Source organism: Macaca fascicularis, chromosome 20, assembly GCF_037993035.2.
Source record: "Macaca fascicularis isolate 582-1 chromosome 20, T2T-MFA8v1.1".
Taxonomy (NCBI): domain Eukaryota; kingdom Metazoa; phylum Chordata; class Mammalia; order Primates; family Cercopithecidae; genus Macaca; species Macaca fascicularis.
The window spans coordinates 9318053-9338717 of record NC_088394.1 but is presented as its reverse complement, the minus strand read 5'-3'; the positions used below and the strand labels follow the sequence as shown (position 1 = coordinate 9338717).

The following is a 20665-nucleotide window of genomic DNA, read 5'->3' as shown; positions in this document are numbered from 1 at the left end:
CCCAGGGCCAGCTGAGAGTTTCTCAGACCAGAGAAATGAAACGGCTGCGGTCAGCACTCCTGTGCTCTCCTGCCCTCTCCATCCTGGCCTCTTCGCCAAGCAAAGGGTGAGCAACAAAGGGGAGGATGAGAAGTCGGAAGAAAAACCTGGCAGGAAGCAAGAACCTCGGCTGGATTAGCAAGTGACCAGAGTCAAGCCATCAAAGGACCTGGATAAAAGGATGGAGATCACTCGGGGAGAGTTTAAATACAGGCAGCTTAAGTGGTAAGAGACCTAAAGTGAGTGATCAAAGACGACTTCAGAATCACAGCTCGGCAGGCCCTGGGAGCTGTTAAGCCGGAGAATCAAGGGCTGCTGGGAGGGGAGGGGAGGGGTTTGTGTAGAAACAGCAAGGTTTCACCTTCAGTGTGGAAGGCCAGGGTCCCTGAGTTAGAGAATTCAGGAGCGGGTAGGACCTTAGAGCAGCACAACCATTGTCTTTTTTTTTTTTTTTCCATTTATTTTGAAATAACTATAGGCTCGCAGGAAGTGGCAAAAATAGTATATAGAGTCCCTTGAACCCTTCACTTATCTTTCCCCAGTGGTGACATCCTACATAATTGCAGTACAATGTCAAAGCTAGGAAATCCACATTGCAATACTGCTAAACTACAGATCTTATCTTTGTGTGTGTGTGTGTGTGTACAGTTTTGTGCAAATTTCTGCCATGTACAGATTTGTGCACAGCACAATCATGAAGCAGAACTTTTCCATCACCTCAAAGGAGCTCTATGTAACTACGCTTTGTAGTCTTTTTTTTTCTTTTAAACAAATGGAGTCTCACTCTGTTGCCCAGGCTGGAGTACAGTGGAGTGAACATAGCTCACTACAGCCTCAACCTCCTGGGTTCAAGTGATGCTCCCACCTTAGCCTCCCTAGTGGCTGGGACTACAGGCACGCACAACCATGCCTGGCTAATATTTAAATTGTTTTGTTTTGCAGAGATGGGGTCTTGCTGTGTTGCCCAGACTGGTCTCAAATTCCTGGCTTCAAGAGATCCTCTTGCTTCAGCCTCCCAAAGTGCTGGGATTACAGGTATGAGCCGCTGTGCCTGGTTCTCCTTGTAGCCCTTACTTGACCACTGGCAATTACTCATCTGTCCTCTACCTCTGGAGCTCTGTAATTTTGAGAATGTTATATGTAAGTGTAATCATACAATATAGAATTTTTGGAGACTGGCTTTTCTTCACTCAGCATATTTGCTGGATACCTTTGAGATCCAACCACGTTGTTGCATTTGTTCGTTTTCATTGCTGCGTAGTATTCCATGGTTCTGAGGTAGTACAGTTTGTGTATCCAGTAACCTAGTGAAGGACATTTGGGTGGTTCTCAGTTTTGCACAATTATGACCATGGGTTTTACATTTGGTACATGAGCTTGAATGGAGAAGTTTAATAAAACACCCCTAGAAACACACTGTTAAATTTTATTTCGGAGTGTTGTTTGAGATGCTCTCATAACATCAATTGTGCTATTCTATGAAAGGTTTTGAAAAGACAAATTTCTGTCCTGCCTCACAGACAGAAAGTCAGTGTTTCTTGTCAATCTTTACTATGGTTAAATCTGAGGATACTGGGAATGTTGTCACTGATAGACTTTCTGTCATTGCTTTGGCCACCAGGAAGTTGAGTTTGGGGCCAACTGTTTATTTGTGGAATTCTCTTCTTATGCAGTGCTCACCTAATTTGGCCTTGACATAGTCATCTTTGTTTTTTTACCTTAAATATTATTTTTAAGTATAACAGTATAGAGAAGGCTACACAGTGTAGGCTAAGCCATTCCCTCAGTCAGGGTCCCACCTTTACTAGGGGCTGGAGCTTGGATTCAAACACATGGTGTCTGACGAACTTATTTGAAGAACAGGCTTTTCAGAGGGTCCTGCTTGCAGCCGTTCCAGGAGCGTGAAACTTGCATTTCCCCTGCCTCATGAAATTAACAAAGTCTGGCCAAATATTTTGGCCAGAGTCTTGTTCCTGGTTCTTGGTTCTGGTAAAAACCAGAATTCTAGGGGATCCTTTCTTTGGAGAAAAAAATCCTCCAGTGCTAGAGACCAGACCATGTTTCCTGGGAGACCCATAGCTCAGTAGAACAAGGAAGAGTGAACGAACAGGATGGCAAGAGACCTCTGTCACCTTTGCTAGACTTTGAACTCCTTTAGGGTCAGAACCATGTATCATTCATCTTTGTAGTTCTGCAAATCAAGTACAAGGTGAGGTGCAGAATAGCTGTGCCCAGTAATGTTTTGCTCGCTCTTCTTCTACTGTGGTTCTCTCAGGAGGAGAGCAGTGGATGTTCTATCCTATGGGTTCAGGGAGGACCACAGGGTGAGGAAGGGGATGAATTGCTCTAGCAGCCACAAGCATGTGTGGATACGGGAGTGGGCAGGAGGTGGACCTTCAGAGCCCCAAGAGCTGGAGTGTTAGGAGGGACCAGTTTTTTGTTGTTGCTGTTTGTTTCTCAGACGAAGTTTCGCTCTTGTTGCCCAGGCTGGAGTGCAATGGTGTGATCTCGGCTCACTGCAACCTCCGCCTCTGGGGTTCGAGCGATTCTTCTGCCTCAGCCTCCCGAGTAGCTGGGATTACAGGCATGCACCACCATGCCTGGCTAATTTTGTATTTTTAGTAGTGACGGGGTTTCACCACGTTGGTCAGGCTGCTCTCAAACTCCTGACCTTGTGATCCGCCCGCCTTGGCCTCCCAAAGTGCTGGGATTGCAGGCATGAGCCACCGCGCCCGGCTGGGAGGGACTAGATTTGAGATTCCAGGGAACACGAACAAAATTCTGGGGCACTGTGATGGTTAATATTAAGTGTCAACTTGATTGGCTCGAAGGATGCAAAGTATCGTTTCTGGGTGTATCTGGGGATTTCTGGCTGTTGCCAGAAGAGGTTATCATTTGAGTCAGTGAACTGGGAGAGGAAGACCCACCCACAACGTGGGTAGGCACCATCCCATTGGCTGCCAGCAAGGTTAGAAAAAGCAGGCAGAAGACGGTGGAAGAAGCTGACTCGCTGAGTCTTCTGGCCTTCATCTTTCTCCCGTGCTGGATGCTTCCTGCCCTGGAACATCAGATTCCAAGTTCTTTAGCTTTTGGACTCTTGGGCTTACACCAGTGGTTTGCCAGGGGCTCTTGGGCCTTTGGCCACAGACTGAAGGCTGCACTGTTGGCTTCACTGGTTTTGAGGTTTTGGGACTCGAACTGAGCCACTACTGGCTTCCTTACTCCTCAGCTTGCAGACAGACTGTGGTGGGACTTCACCTTGTGATCATGTAAGCTGATTCTCCTGAATAAATTCCCTTTTATGTATTCATCTATTCTATTAGTTCTGCCCTCTAGAGAACCCTGACTAATACAGGTAAAAGTTCTGTTACATACTTTTCATCACGGCAAGTAAGTCCATCAATTCAGCCACCACCTGAGCACACAGACACAGAACCCCACATACAAAAAGACAGTCACTACCGTTTCCTGTTACAACTGTCTCTCATACACGTACACACACACACACGAAGGAAAATATATCTTGGAATAAAAGGTTGAACTTTAAACAGAATGCATATGAACTTTCTTATTTTTCTCAGTTCACACAAATCTCACTTTGAGATCATGCATTCTTTTTTTTTTTTTTTTGAGACGGAGTGTTGCTCTTGTTGCCCAGGCTTGAGTGAAGTGGCTCGATCATGGCTCACTGCAACCTCTGCCTCTGGGTTCAAGTGATTCTCCTGCCTCAGCCTCCCTAGTAGCTGGGACTACAGATACCAACCACCACTTCGGGCTAATTTTTGTATTTTTAGTGAGATGGGGTTTTGCCATGTTGGTCAGGCTGGTCTCGAACTCCTGACCTCAAGTGATCCACCCACCTTGGCCTCCCAAAATGCTGGGATTACAGGTGGGAGCCACCACCCTCGACCTGAGATCATGCATTGTTTTTTTTTTTTTTTTGAGATGGAGTCTTGCACTGTTGCCCAGGCTGGAGTGCAGTGGCGCGATATCGGCTCACTGCAAGCTCCGCCTCCCGGGTTCATGCCATTCTCCTGCCTCAGCCTCCCAAGTAGCTGGGACTACAGGTGCCCGCCACCATGCCAGGCTAATTTTTTGTACTTTTAGTAGAGACGGGGTTTCACTGTGTTAGCCAGGATGGTCTTGATCTCCTGACCTCGTGATCCACCTGCCTCCGCCTCCTAAAGTGCTGGGATTACAGGTGTGAGCCGCCGCCCCCGGCTGGATCATGCATTCTTAATGCAGGCAACAACTGGATCTCTCTCTCTCGCTCTCTTTGTTGAATTGGAAGATGCTTTATTTCTTTTGAACACTAGCTCCTCCACCAACTGTATAAAATTGAAATATTTCACATGGTCATTCCCATCAGTTAAAGTAAAACAAAGCATTTTCCATATGTGGGTGTATTTTTTTTTTTTTTTATACATCCATACACGGCAGTTTTTAGCTCACTTCTCTACGGACAAGAAAAAGGACAAAAAAATGCGTATAAGATTTCATCTTTGCTCAGATAATTGGCTCTTGCGGGGGGGGGGGGGTGAAAAGGTGTTGGATAATACAATGGTTTGTGGCCCTGCAAAGGGTCACAGTACAGAAACAGATACACAGTGCACCTGTGCTATTATTTCAAGGGTGTGTGTGGGGTGACGATTAGGAAAAAAAGTTTGAAAGACGCATCAGGGAGGTAATAATAATAAAAGGTTGTAAAGCCATGCCGTACATGGCTAGTATCTGAGAATCATTGACCTTGACTGTAGGAAACTATAGACGTGTCACCCAGCACTCAAGAAACATGCATTATAACCGCCAGAGTTTGCTATGGGCCAGGCACACTGCCAAACCCTTTAAATGCATCATTTCACAGCAACCCTGAGAGGCAGGAACTCATATTATCTCCTTTTCACAAATGAGAAAATCCGGGGGTGGAGAGGCTAACTAAGCCACTTACTCAGTTTGGGTCCCACCGTTACTAGGAGCTGGAGCTTAGATTCAAACTCACGGTGTCTAACTTACTTATTTGAAGAACAGGCTTTTCGGAGGGTCTTGCTTGCAGCCGTTCCAGGAGCGTGAAACTTGCATTTCCCCTTCCTCATGAAATTAACAAAGTCTGGCCAAATGTTTTGGTCAGAGTCTTGTTCCTGACATTTCTATCACCTGGACTGGGAATCATTTCCACAGCCCCAGCAAATCCAGATGTTGGAGGTCAAAAGAGCAAGCCACAGGCCCATCAAAGGAACGATGGGCCTCCCAAGCCCAGCAATTAAGAGGGGTTTCTCAGCTGTGAACTTGCCTGTTGGCATCCTGATGAAAGTCTCTCATGGTAATTAAATAACCATGACTGTGGTTCGCACTTCCCCGAGACTTCGCTCAGAGGCCACGCAACGACCTCTTTCTGCCTGAGAACACAACCTTGCCAACCTTTGTGTTCCGTAAAGAAAGCGTGCCGGCCGGGCGCGGTGGCTCACGCCTGTAATCCCAGCACTTTGGGAGGCCGAGGCGGGTGGATCACAAGGTCAGGAGTTGAAGACCAGTCTGGCCAAGATGGTGAAACCCTGTCTCTAGTAGAAATACAAAAATTAGCCAGGCGTAGTGGCGTGCACCTGTAATCCCAGCTACCCAGGAGGCTGAGGCAAGAGAATAGCTTGAACTCGGGAGGTGGGGGTTGTAGTGAGCTGAGATTGCACCGCTGTACTCCAGCCTGGGCTACAGAGTGAGAGTCCATCTCAAAAAAAAAAAAAAAAAAAAAAAAAAAGAAAGAAGGAAAGAAGGAAAGAAAGCGTGGCTTTTCAGGGGCAATGGGAATGCATTTCAGGACAAGGAAGGGCCTCCATGGAGACAGAATCTGGTCTAGAGTTCTTGCTTAACCCCTTTGGAGAAATCCTGGTTGATACATTCCGCCCTTCCTTACGCCTCATCCTCCACACAGCTGCTGGGATGGTGTCTTTAATGCAAAAATCGTGACACCTTTCAGCTCAAAAATTCCTTGATGACTCCCCCTTTCCCCCAGCCGTATTTGCCATCAGTGAGACCACACGATCCCTCAGCAGAATTCCAGAAAACAGCCTGAGAACACGTACCTGCAGCAAGCATTATATGCAGACTGGATAAACATTCTAATGGGTCTTGTACATACAGGTATTTTATGTAATGCTTAGATACATTTACCCAAGGCTCAGTTGGCTGTGGCCTTCCCCTGTCCTCCCAGCTAGCTTTAGAAATAAACGCAGCCCAACCAAATAAGAACAAGCAAAAGCTATTTATTCAGAGCTTGCCGTAGCAAGGGAGTCAGCCAGCATCACTTGCGTTTTGGCAGACACTCAAAGGTAGATAGAGGAGAGGGAAACCTTTATTGCAGAAGGAAAAGAAGACTCGGTGTGCTCTGATTGGAGCTGTTGTCATGGGGAACCTGAAGGTGGGATAATTAGAAGTGGTCATCTGCTGTGATCTGGTAGGGGTGTCTGTTTAGCTTTCTTGGGTTTATCCCCAGTTGGATGCAGGGACAAAAATTTTAGGGAAGCTGTCAGTTATTTTTGGAATCCTGGGCATTTGGGACCGATTGTTACTGCGGTTGTTGCCTGGCTTCCTGAACCAGTTGCTACATAGAGTGAGCGGACTGTCTACAAGTCTGACTTACAGAGAGCAGGCTGGTGCCCTGGGCTGGTTCCTGTAGATACTGTCCGGGCCGGTCGTTGCAGATAGTTGGCTCAGGGTTCTATATAGAATCTGGCCACTGACGGTACATTCAGTCTCTCAGGTAAACATGTAAACCTAAAGAGATCACATGAAATTCTTGGCTCCTCATTTATAAATGTTTACAATTACTGACAGGTGACAATTAGAAGGAACGCAAATTATCTGTGTTGATTTACTTAACAGTTTGAAATGAGTTAAGGGATTCTTTAATGTATACACAATCAATCTTAAACATCATGGTGCATGTAAAAGTGTTCATCGAGATTGTATGTATGTATTTATGAACATTTATGCTCTTAATGTAATTGTTTTATTCATTTTGAACATTTCTTTTTTGTTTTGAGACAGGGTCTTGCTCTGTTCCCAGGCTGGAGTGCAGTGACATGATCATAGCTCACTATAGCCTCCATCTGCTGGGCTCAAGTGATCCTCCCACCTCAGCCTCCAAGGCAGATGGAATTACAGGCACATACCACCACACCCAGCTAATTTTTAAATTTTCTGTAGAGATAGGGTCTTGCTGTGTTGCCCAGGCTGGTCTCAAACTCTTAGGCTCAAGCAATCCTTCTCCCTCAGCCTCCCAAAGTGGTGGGATTACAGGCATGAGCCACCATGCCTAGCTGAGCATTTATTTATGAAATCAAAGGTTTCAGAATTTGAAGAAGGGTAAAATACATAAGAAACCGATGAAACTATAGACAAAATGGTCATATAGTAGGAGAAGGGAGATAAGGTAGCTCACTACTTCTCAGAGTGTGGCCCCTGTGGATCAGTGGCATCAGCCTCATTTGGGAATTTGTTAGAAAAGCAAATTCTCAGGCCTCACTAATGATCTACTGAATTAGAAACTCTGAGAATGACGCCCAGCAATCTGTATTTGAGTAGCCCTCTGGGTGGTTCTGATACACATGAATATTTAAGGACCACAAACTTAGATTAACACATCAAAATGTAACTTGACAGCAATAGATGATGATGATGGTGATGATGATGTTTTTTTTTTTTTTATACAGAGTATAACTCTGTTGCACAGGGTGAGTGCAGTGGTATAATTACAGCTCACTGCAGCCTCAACCTCCTGGGCTCAAGCAATCCTCCTACCTCAGCCTCTCGAGTAGCTGGGACAACTACAGGCATGTGCCACTATGTCTAGTTATTTTTTATTTTTTGTAGATAAGGGCTCTTGCTATGTTGCCCAGGCTGGTCTTGAACTCCTGGATGCAAGTCATCATCCCACTTTGGCCTCCCAAAGTGTTGGGATTACAGGTGTGAGCCACTGAGCCTAGCCAACAATAGATTAGTGATCAAGAACATAGGAGAAAGAGGAGAACAACTAGAAAGAAAAGAGAAAGGGTGCAGCATAGGCCTGATTAAACAAAAGACAGGAGCATCTGATAAAACAGGTCCACGAGTTATAACCACACTGGCAACATGCACTGTGGAAACTGCATTTCAATGCCAAGCCTCACAAGATAAGATATTAGGGAGAGAGACAGAGAGAGAGAGAGAGAGAGAGAGAGAGAGAGAGAGAGAAAGAGAGAGAGAGAGAGAGAGAAAAGGAAAGATGTTGAGGAGAGAAGAGCAACCACTTGGAATAGACACATTCATATTTTACTGATATCTCTGAGGGGAGCAGTGTATGTTTTGCTGGGCGCAGCTATTTTTCAAATGTCTGTAAATTTGATTGGGTTGAACAAAGTACAAATTAATTTAAATGCATCACTGAACTTACTATGACTTTTGCTGTCATGTGTTTTTCTCAGTCGATTTGCACTGAGACTACTACCATGAAATCTCTGAACACTGAAAAGGGGTCCCCCTATGTAAAACAGTTATAGACCAGTGGCCTGTAGGGCAAAGTCTAAACTTATCAGCAAGGTCTGTTCCTAAGTATCTTATGAGCTATCCTTCCTTGTCTCAACAGGTTGGTTGTCTGCTGACTGCTCATTCACATGTGTCTTGTAGCAATATCAAGTCACTTGACGTTCTTAAAATTCAGCAGGTTTTGTTTCTTCTGCTAGTGAACTCCTACATATCCATTAAGACTCTGCTCAAATATCACCCCCTTTACTTCCCAGTAAACAATGTACTCCTTGAGTGAGGAGACCATGTGTTTTCTTCTGTATCTGCACAGGACCCAGCTTAATGCCTGGCTCAGTTAATGCTCAACAAATATTTGTTGAGTATTCATTTGCCACTTAGACACTTGTTACTTATCCAAAAGGTGTGCTTGTCTGTTAAATAAGACATAAAGCAAGCATGAGAAGGCTTGCATATATCCTTTACTTGGTCTTTGCAGTTTGCCTATATAAAGTTGTTGCTATTAATGAGTCAGTAAATGGGAAACAGAAAACAAAAACAGCAACAAAATCACAGTGAAGGAAAAAGAAAATCAGTCAACAAAAACAAAACCTAGGCTAATACTGTTGTTATTGTTTATCATGGCATTTAGCTTTGAGCTTCCTGGCAGTCTAGGTGAAAGGAAAATACTGGATTACATAAGCCAGTTTGACCAGTGAATCACAGTGGTTTATGAAGAGAGATGCATGGTTTTTTACACAAGGAATTTACTGTGTAGGTTCCTATGTTATTGACAAAGTGTTAGGTTACTCCAGTAGCTATAGAGAATATTTATTTGTTCATTCTTCAAATATTCTTTCAGCACGTGTCCTATCCTAGACATTGTGCGGATCTTGGGCTATAGAAATGAGTGATACGTTCACATTCTACAGGAGGAGAGACACAGGTGGATTCATGCAATATAGGGTGATACAGTCCATGTTAGAAGGAAGGTCAGGAGGGTCTAGGAGCCCAAGGCAGAAACCTTGGCTGTCATTGAGAAAGGAAGGCTCTGGGGAAGAGAAGACATCTGAGCTGAGTTTTAAAGAATGAGTTGGGTTGGCCAGATGAAGTTTCAGTGGAGGGGTGTCCTGGTAGATAGAACATCAAGTGTAAAGTTTTGGAGGAATGAAGCATGGTGCAAGGTGCAGCATTGCATGATGCAAGCGACTCAGTCACACTAGGGCACTTGGTGGGGAGGGGAAGCAGGTGAAATTGACAAGGTAACAAGCAAGTGCCACACCGTGAATTATCCCCAGTGACACCAAAGGACCTTGGTCTTTGCGTTCTGCAGGGCAGGGCAAGGGGGAGCTATAAAAATAATTTAAATAAAAAAGGGACATAGTCTAAGTTATGTATTTAAAGATGAACAAATGTTCCTCATGCCGTCTCTCCTTAGTCCCCCACTGGGGCCCAGCTTTGCTCTGTAGGCAATCTGCCTGATCCTAAGTTTCTTCGCTACGAGGCCAAGCACTTCGGAAACACCGAAGCCTGAACTGACATCAATTATGCTGAAAGGGGGAAAAATTAATTAAAAGTTTTCGAAGGGCCGTGTTCTGTATTCTTCTCTATTTTCGTGTTATCAGCAACGCTGCCTTTTCTCCTGGCTGGGAGTTATTACAGTATAACATTTTCATGTTGCTTGTAGGGTAATTATGTCAAATATATGGGAGATGATAAGCGGCAGTTTGTATTATTCTGTGATTAATCTCCATACATTCTGGCATTTCAATCTGGTCTAAGAAGACTACATTTGCTAAACTCTGGTGCAGAGGGAGGATGTGGGGAAGAGCTGGGAGGATTGGCGAGTCGAGACTGAGGAGATTCTGGTTGGAAATATCCCAGTTCCCTCAAAGACCCCACCAACCCCAGGCTCCAATTCCCCTGTTCCTTCCAAGGCTCATTAAGCGTAGTGCTTCTGAAAGTGCACCTGGCTTGCTTGTGTACAAAGCACACTCCTACCCCCTTTGCTGGCCTCCCCCACCCCAAACCCACAGAATCAATATTTAGAATGTTATAAAGCCAAGGAATTTGCATTTCCTACCACTCCCTGCCAAATCGTTCTTACATGTTTAGAATTTTTGAAAAGCAGGTCTAGCTCTGTCAGACCCAACCCTTTGTAAACCTGAAATCGGATATGAAAGTTTTCCAAGATGGTGCTGGAGGAGCAGACTTGGGAATTTAGAATGACCTGGGATGACCCAGGGAGACCCTTGCATCTCCTTATCTGGGCTTCTTTAAAAATGTGAAATAGATGGAACTGGTTTATTGTTACCCAGAGGTAGGATAAGGCATCTCTTGCAAGATGTTAGAACAGGGAAAAGAACATTTCAGTAGAGGTTCTAGACACAAAGTTTGGGAATGAGCCCTGCAGTTGGAACAGAGTCTGAAGCAGAAGAAATCTTGGCAGGGAAAGTAGAGGGGTGCCTGGTTTCACATCCTCTTTGGTCAAGGGACCCCCCGCCCTGAATCATCCTCAACATCTCAACCAGAGGGTGATAGCAGACGACTTCTCCAGGCACACAATGCTGTGCTTCTGCTGCATTTCAACCTAATGTTGGGGTGCTTTTTTTTTGAGACGGGTCTCGCTCTTTCACCCAGGCTGGAGTGCAGTGGTGCGATCTCACCTGACTGCAACCTCCACCTCCCGGGTTCATGCCATTCTCCTGCCTCAGCCTCCCCAGTAGCTGGGAATACAGGCTCCCGCCACCACACCCGCCTAATTTTTTGTATTTTTAATAGAGGCAGGGTTTCACCGTGTTAGCCAGGATGGTCTCGATCTCCTGACCTCGTGATCTACCCACCTCGCTGGGATTATAGGCGTGAGCCACCGCGCCTGGCCAGGGTGCTTTTTCTTGATCACCACGCTGTTCTGGTTTCTGAAAGCTGCCTCACAGGGTGGTGGATCCCTTAGAGGTAAGGTTCATATGGGGCCTCTGTGTTACATCTCTCTAAGCCATTCCCATTGGGGCCGGACCCCTTTCGTCCTCACCAGCGTGACCTCTTGGGCCCTGCAGCATTCCAGATTCTTCCCAGTTCCCAAGTGGAACCCTCTGCCAAGTAACCCCTTACACAGACAGGCAAGGAATATTGTGGCTTATGTTGAGTTCTCTTTAGTTTATGATTTATTGATGGAGAGTATGAAATTTTCATTAAAACAGACTGCTGTTTCTCACTCATTTGTCACATTTTTAATTTGTATTTTAAAACATTAATAAAACTGACACAATTAATTATTTTTCAAAATGTCAAATATATTGAAGATATGGGACTGCAATGAAGCTTCGTGTTGTAGCAGAAGGAGGCATTGGTTCAAGAAAATGATCTCCTGGTTACACTGAGATCTTTCCCCTTCCTGAACCTTATGGTCAGATAAATTGTCTCTGAGTTCTTAACAGATATCACTGTTTACAAAGTACTTTCATTTAAAAAAAAATCCTGAGATATTATCCAGTAGTGCTTGGGGGAGTCCTGGGTTATGTCTGTGGTCTTAGTGTTATTAATAATGTATCCCTGGACTGTCCTCATTTGTATGACAAATTGTATGATGTTCTGAGTCTAAGACTGTAAGGGGTCTTGAGTTAAACATAACTGGTTCATGTCCTTGGTAGCCACATGACCTCAAGCCTGTTTCCCCATTTGTAAAATGCAGAAAATAATAGCACTAGCTTCATGGTATTGTCATGAGTTTAGATGAGATGATATAATATGCCTGGCATATAGCAAGAGATCAATATACGACTGCTGCCACCCTGTTTGTGGCCATTATTATCATTAGACCCTGCATAGGGCTGGTCCCGACTTTGCTCTCAGCCTCACCTCACTCTACACTCCCCGTTGCAGCCTCTCTCTGGCAACTGTGGACTTCTTTCAGTTCCATGTGTATGTCTTTGCCACAGGGACTTTCTTTGCACCTGCTGCTTGATCTTTTAACCTGAATCCCTTCTCAGCTCAAACATTATTCCCCAGGGAAGCCTGCCCTGATCTCTCTCATTAGATCAAGTCCTGTCGTCAGCTCTTGAAACATCCTACATCTCTCTTCTGTAACTATTGTCATTGTCAAAATTTAGCAGTTATTCGTGTGATTCTTTGGTTTATGTCCATCTCCCCCTCCAGTCTGTAAGTTCCAAGAAGATAGGAACTATGTCCGTCTTTGCTTACCACTGGTTCCCAGTACGCAGTGGAATGCTGAGCTATAGTGAGTGGTCAATAAAAATTGGTTCAATGAGTGAATTGAATTTCACTGCTTCCTGACTCATCAGTTCTACTTCATCTGTTCCTATTAATGCCCAGGTCTCCCCGTCTTTTTCTGTATCTTTCACTGACTATCCAACCTTGGATAAAATGGGTGCTATTATAACAGTAATAATAGCTGAGATTTTTGGAGTGCTTGCTCTATACCAGATATTTTACTTGCATTATTTTATTGGAGACTTATGACAATCTGATGAATTCAATGCAATCATCATGACTCTCATTTCACAGATGAGGAAACTGAGGCTGAGGTAATGATATCCAGCAGGTGAGTGACCAGCTGGGATTCCCGCACAGATGGCTGGACTCCAGAGCTCTTGCCTCTAGCTGAGACTGTTCTGTTCCTCCTGTAAACTATTTTATGAGAAAATAGTTCATCACTGTATGCTTAATGTCCAGCCAAGTGTCTGGAATATAAGGAGTGCGATAAATATGTACTCAATAACTTGATGTTTGAATGAATAAATATATTCTGATTATAAAATGCCATATTTGTGGCCCAGCATGGTGGCTCAAGCCTGTAATCCCAGAACTTTGGGAGGCTGAGGTGGGTGGATCACCTCAGGCTGAGGTCAAGAGTTCAAGACCAGCCTGGCCAACATGGTGAAACCCCATCTCTACCAAAAATACAAAAATCAACTGGGCATGGTGGCACCTGCCTGTCATCCCAGCTACTCTGGAGCCTGAGGCAGGAGAATTGATTGAATCTGAGAGGTACAGGTTGCAATGAGCCAAGATTGTGCCACTGCATTCCAGCCTGGGTAACAGAGCGAGACTCTGTCTAAAAAAAATAAAAAAATAAAATAAATAGCATATTTGTGAGTTGTAATTTTTTTAAAGTTACTTCCATTTTTTTTTCTTTTTTAGTTTAGTTTTCCTGTCACAATCTGGGATCGCCATGGAACATGTGACCTATATGAATAATGTCTGTCTTATTTGCGGTGGTGAATAAATATTTAAGAATCCCCGGGCCAATTGCACGCAGGGTGCTTCCAGCTGGTATAACCTGGAATCCCAGGTTGGGATCTGAAAGAGTGAAGACTCAGGAGTAATTTTCCTCTGAAGGGAGTCGGGGCGTGGGAGGATGGAAGGAGAAAGTGGTGTGAGGTTGCGGGGAAGATCTGCCCAGGCATCTGAGCCTGCGTGCAGGAGGCAGAGCCCTCCTTTGGGTCTGATGAGGGTCAGAGAGAGAAGGAGGCTCTGCGGAGCTGAAGCAGTCACTCGGGCCAGGGGCAAGTGTTCTGGGTAAGTGGGTCTTGGGTTGGGATTCTGCTTTTAGCTTCCCTACCTCCCACCCCTCAATTCCCTTCTCAGAGGAAAAGGACCACTGAATCTTGTGTCTTCCAGATCCCATCCTGGAATTCCAGATCATATCAGCTGGAAGCACCCTGAGGGCAGTTGGCCCAGGGATCCTCAAACATTTATTCAGCACCGCCCACAAGGCAGACGTTGTTCATATGGATCACATGTTCCATGGCAATGCCCAGATTGTGACCGAACACCCAAACTGAAAAAAGTGGAAGTAACTAAAAAATATCGCAACTCACAAGTATGCTATTTAATAATCAGAATGTATTTATTCATTCAAACATCAAGTTATTGAGTACATATTCATCGAGCTCCTTATATTCCAGGCATTTGACTAGAGGTGGAGGATACAGTGATAAACTGTTTTCTCAAAGACACAAATAGATACACTATAAACGATATAATTTAAATATCACACAAATTTATCTACTGTATACAAATAAAATACATACATACACACACATATGCAATGAAGTATATACAACATGAAAACACAGCACGGCCGGGCGCGGTGGCTCACGCCTGTAATCCCAGCACTTTGGGAGGCCAAGACGTGTGGATCACGAGGTCAGGAGATCGAGACCATCCTGGCTAACACGGTGAAACCCCATCTCAACTAAAAATACAAAAAATTAGCCGGGCGCGGCGGCGGGCGCGTGTAGTCCCAGTTACTCGGAGGCTGAGGCGGGAGAATGGCGTAAACCCGAGAGGCAGAGCTTGCGGTGAGCCGAGATCGTGCCACTGCACTCCAGCCTGGGGACAGAGCAAGACTCCGTCTCAAAAAAACAAAAAAGAAAGAACAACAAACAAAAAAAACCCCACAGCACACTCATTCTTTGTCTAGGTTCATGCAGTCATGTGGTCTAAAATTCCGTGGGAGCTACAATAGGGTACACAATGACCGTTCTCTCTCCTCCGTCGGGTCTCTGTCTGCCCCCTGTCTTATCTCCCAGCACAACCAGCACCATCGATTCTTTGGTTTCCCCTCCAGAGCAAATACGTTTATCTTTTTTTTTTTTTTTTTTGAGATATGATCTTATTCTGTCACCTAGGCTACAGTGCAGTGGAAAGATCATGGTTCACTGCAGCCTTGGTTTCCTGGGCTCCAGTGAACCTCCTACCTCAGCCTCCTGAGTAGCTGGGACTACAGGCAGGCACCACCATGTCCAGCTAAGTTTTTTTTTTTGTAGATACAGAGTCTCACCATGCTGCCCAGGCTGGTCTCGAACTCATGGGCTCCAGAAATCTACCTGCCCTGGCCTCTCAAAGTGCTGGGATCACAGGTATAAGTCACCACACCCAGTCTCAGGGCAAAAATGTTTAAATATTGCCCCCCGCTGCCCCCGCCACAACACCTTTCTTTTTCTTCTCTCTCTTGTTTTATACAAATGGGAGCAAAGTAAACAGTGTTCTAACCTTGTCTTTTATGCGTATACATATCTTGGAGGTGGTTCATATCAGCACACAAAAAGCTTTCTTGTTCTTTTTTACAGCTGCTTTTTGATAGCTCCACAGATGTCAATGGTGAATTATTAACAGGAAATCAATAGAATGGTAAACTTCTGCAGGGCTTTCCTGTTATGGAAAGAAGTTCCTGGTATAAAACAGAATGGGGGAGAAAACCAGATTGTAGTTTCACACCATATGATATATGATATTATCATGGTTATGAAAAATAGAATCTACACATATATGTGAATAGCTATATGGATTGGGAAGAATGTTTATTAAAATACTAACATCAGTTATATCCCAGTGGCAGATTTATTGTCGCGTGTGTGTGTGTGTGTGTGTGTATATACACACACGTACCATATATATACACACACACACACACACACACACACACACAGTGTTTTGTTTTTTTTTTTTTGAGATGGAGTCTCGCTCTGTCATCCAGGCAGGAGTATAATAGTGTGATCTTGGCTCACTGCAACCTCTGCCTCCCAGGTTCAAGCCATTCTCCTGCCTCAGCCTCCCAAGTAGCTGGGACTACAGGCATGTGCCATCACGCCGGGCTAATTTTTGTAGTTTTAGTAGAGACGGGGTTTCATCATGTTGGCCAGGCTGGTCTTGAACTCCTGACCTCAGGTCATCTGCCTGCCTTGGCCTCCCAAAGTGCTGGGGTTACAGGTGTGAGCCACCATGCCTGGCCTGTTTTTGTTTTTTGAGACAGGATTTCACTTTGTTGCCCAGGATGGAGTGCAGTGATGCAATCACAGCTCACTGCAGCTTCAATTTCTGAGCACATGCGATCTTCCAGCCTCAGCCTCCCAAGAAGCTGGGACTACAGGCATGCACCACCACGGCCAGCTAATTCTTACATGTTTTGTAGACATGGGGTTTCATCTTGTTGCCCAGGCTGGTCTCCAATTCCTGGGCTCAAATGATCCTCCCACCTTGGCCTCCCAAAATGATGGGATTACAGGTGTGACCCACCACACCTGGCCTGTATTTTTAATAAAAGTAAAAATGGGTGATTCCTACAGCCATGACAAAGGAAATATTATCTTTGTTTTGAAACAAACAAGTGCCCTTCACACCTGCTCTGCCTTTTACTACTGCTGAGGGTGGATAATTAGCGCGATTCCCAGGGCCTCAACTGTGAGTCCTCCCCTTTTTCTTAGCTCAATGCCTGGCACATGATTAAAACATGGAAGCAAAAAACCCAAAACAAACAAAAACAAACAAACAAAAAACAACAACAAAAAAGAAAAAGAATAAGCATCTGAACTTAAGGGAGCAAGAATGGCTTTGTCAAGGGAACTTTGAATCCACTTTAATTTGCTTTAGCAATTCATTGAAGACTTCATTACTTGAGCTGATTTTAGTAATGAATTGGTTGTGACTCTCCCCATTGCTAGTCATTATTCCCTAATGTTGAGATACCGAGGTTGCAAGTCTTCACCCAAGTCAACCTTCTCATTTTAGAGACGAGGATGTTCAGTCCCTCAAAGGGCCCGAAGAAGACGTCAAGGCGTGGTGAAGTTAGTGATGTACAAGTTATTATATGAAGAGCTTTCAAAACATACAAGTACCTGGGGGCTACAAATAATAAAATGGGTTGTTAGAGATGAAAGAGTTGGGATTCAGGACCTGTTTCAACCCCTTCTTTTTTTTTGAGACAGTGTCGCTTGGTCACCCAAGCTGGAGTGCAGTGGCGCCATCTTGGCTCACTGCAACCTCCGCCTCCTGGGTTCAAGTGATTCTCCTGCCTCAGCCTCCCGAGTAGCTGGGATTACAGGCGCACGCCACCACACCCAGCTGATTTTTGTATTTTTAGTAGAGACAGGGTTTTGCCATGTTGGCCAGGCTAGTCTCCAACTCCTGACCACAGGTGATCTGCCAGCCTCGCCCTCTCAAAGTCCTGGGACTTTGAGGCATGAGCTACTGCGCCCTGTCCAACCCCTTCATTTTTGATGCTTTTGTCTCTCACTTTGACCACGAGGACTTGAGAAAACACTTGTTCAGGATCAAACCAAAGAGCCAGGGCTAAAACCTGGGTATTATGATTCTCAGCCCTGGGACTTTCTTCAACATTGTGTTCCATACACCCCAGGCAGCACATGAAAGATGGCAGGGCTCCCTACGCAGTGAGTCTTCCATACCTTCACCTTTACTTGACTTGATGAGAATTATGCAGGAACCAAAATTTGCAGGTGACGTTCCTACGATGAAGGATTGGCTGCAATGCCACATTCATCACAGAACTCATAAGAGCAGTGCCTACAGTTTGGAAATCCTTTTTCCTTGACAAATGATATATTTCATTTATTTCCCATGATCTTCTTGCATTATTTCAGTATTATTAATACTTGGCAAATATATTAAAAAAGTAATAAACTGGCAATTATGATTGTGCTATGGACCCCAAACTGCAATTATTCATTACGTTTCAATTATTAACTTCCCTTCAAATGTCTTTCAGTGAAGATTGTAAGAAGAAAAAAAAATCCCGATGAAGCTCTGTACCCTAGTTCCTGGAGATCTATGTTTCACTCTGACTTGACATTTTTCTGATTTATCTGCTATCTCAGGGCTATAGGAATCAAAATAATAATAAAAAAGTCCTCGCTACTTAATAAACAATAACCATCAACACCTTATATTTATATAGAGCTTTTTAACTCTTCCTAGTGCCTTAGTATCTATGACTGCATTTTATTTCAAAACTAGGCTCATGAAGTATGTGGTTCCAATATGTGCCCCTGTTTATTGATGGGGGACACAGAGACACATAGAGACTCAGAGACTAGGCACAGAGGACACTCAGACGGTGAGACTTCCCACCACTCACACCCCTCCACCACCACTCCCCACCATAGCATCTCAGCCCCAGCCCCAGTTCCAAGGCGAGTCTTGACCTAAAGAGAAAGTCAATCACTGAGACTGATGGAGAAGGTGATGATGACAGGAGTAGCTGTTCTCTGAACTTGCACAGGGACCTGAGTGCTGGGCACATGTTACTTTGTCTAATCTTCCCAAGATCCCAGTGGGGAAGATATAGTAATAATTCTACTTTATGGAAATCTTAGGAGATTTGCCCAAAGGCCCACAGCCAGTATCTAGGAGTACAACCATAGTGATGATAACCCTGATTATAGTTGCGTGAATTCAGTGTTGACCATGTGCCAAGTATATTTGTAGATTTTATGAGAGTCCTGAGGATCAAAGGACTTGCTCAAAGTCAGTAACAACCACCATGTTGCTCACCTCTCCACCAGCACCTCTGCCTTCAGCACCCCCACCAAGCACTTGTGTGTGTCATCCCATCTGATGTGCCACCTCATTACTGTTTTTGCTTTAACTGCCAAAGGAAAAGTAGTGATGGGAACAGGAAAGAGGGATGTCTATGGATGTAGTTGCCTTGGAGAGACCCTCCCACCAGAATTTGGCTTATGATTAGCCCTCAAAGCAATTCTACACCCTCCACCTGCTCCCACTTCTCACATTATCCCTGTAGGAGTACGATAAGTGATAGCTATAAAGGACATGAAGAATTCCTTTTTTTTTTTTCAAATAAGCAAATTGCATTAAATTTTAATGATGGCCATTATGGACTGGTTTGTCTTTGGTGCTTAAGCGAGTCCTCCGGTCCCCTTTGAAGAATTACATTTGCACAGATTAATTGTCTGCAATTTTGTCCGGCACATCCTTATCCCAGTCATCACACTGCGAAACCTTGTCCCCATCTGGGCACAGCTCAATGATGTAGCACTTTGGCCTTTAAAATATGCACAATAAATATTTCAGATTTTCTGATGAATGACTTGCTCTCATGGCAAGGCTGCAGGGATAGAGTTTTGCAGGGACAGAAGGAGGGAGAAGCGAAGCAAATCTCAAAACGAGAGTCACTTTCAGGCTTCACAAAGAGGTACTGGGTGCCAGGCAGAAGGGGTGGCTTTTGTGGTCAGATGCCACAGCAGCAGGAGTCACGCTGGAGTTGCTTTCTGAAATGCCTGACTGTGTCCTTCTCCTGGACAGGTGTCACTTTCCCAGGATGACTCTCTTCCAAGGAGCACATTTAACCTTCCCAATCTTAGGAACCCTATATGAGACCAAAGTTCCTGCTGAAAGAGATGTGTGATTTTCGGTAAACCGGTCCATGGAAAACTCAATGAAGTGACCAATGTAACATTCAAGCTAACAAGTGAATAGTAAATGGGACACTCAGTTGAATAGTCTGTGGAACCCTCAGTGAAATAATCAATGTAACATTCAATTGGTACTTTGTACTCCATTTATTCAACAATTCAATTTTCCATAAAGCATCCACTTGGTCCTTTAAAGCTCTGGACCAGATCGTGCCATTTACCTTTTAAAAATATTCCGTGGTTTCCTATTACACTTAGAATAATATACTAACTCCTGACCATGTACCTAAGGCTCTGACATGAACCATAACCACCTCACGCATTCATCACCTCTCACAATACTCCATCCACACGGGCCTTGGCCCATCTTCCCTGAACTCACAGAGCATGTTGCTGCTCCAGAACCTTGACACTTGCTCCTCTCTCTTCCCAGAATACTCTGCCTTGGGATCTTCCCAGGGCTGGCTTCTTGATGTCATCCAGGTCTCAACTCAAACGTTCTGTCAAATGTCTGAGGATATATTCTTGAACTAATCTAAGGCAACCCCTTCATCTCAACCATTCTCCATCAATTACTTTATTTTATCAGCTCTCATCACTATTCCAACTTGTTTGCTTTGTTTATGTGTGCTTTGCTTATTGGTTATCAGTCTCTTCCAGTCCAATGTAAGTTCCATGAAGGTAGGGACTTATTTATGTTGTTCATCGTGGTATCCCTACTGCTTAGAATATAGCTCATCACCATGTCAGTGCACAGAAGACATCTGTTGAATGAATGAATATTTCTTGAGCACTAATGACATGCAGATTGTATGTTGAGCACCTGGAATATAGCACTAAATGAGACACGTGGTTCTTTTTAATGGATCCCTTTACATTCTAGTAAGGTGTTTGTTCTTTCACCTTTCATGGCCTTGCACAGCAGCTCTGGGAGGCAA

At 44.5% G+C, this 20665-nt stretch overlaps 1 protein-coding gene across 1 annotated transcript in view; it reads left to right on the top strand.

Moving 5' to 3' along the window:
• The window catches only part of TMEM114 (transmembrane protein 114), a 63115-nt gene extending 47234 nt beyond the window's left edge, over positions 1 to 15881 (top strand). The window contains exon 3 of the mRNA XM_015442637.4: positions 15627 to 15881. Within this exon, the coding sequence (XP_015298123.2) occupies positions 15627 to 15637 (11 nt within the window). The 3' untranslated portion in view covers positions 15638 to 15881. The remainder of the gene's footprint in view (positions 1 to 15626) is intronic.
• The last annotated feature ends 4784 nt before the right edge of the window (positions 15882 to 20665 follow it).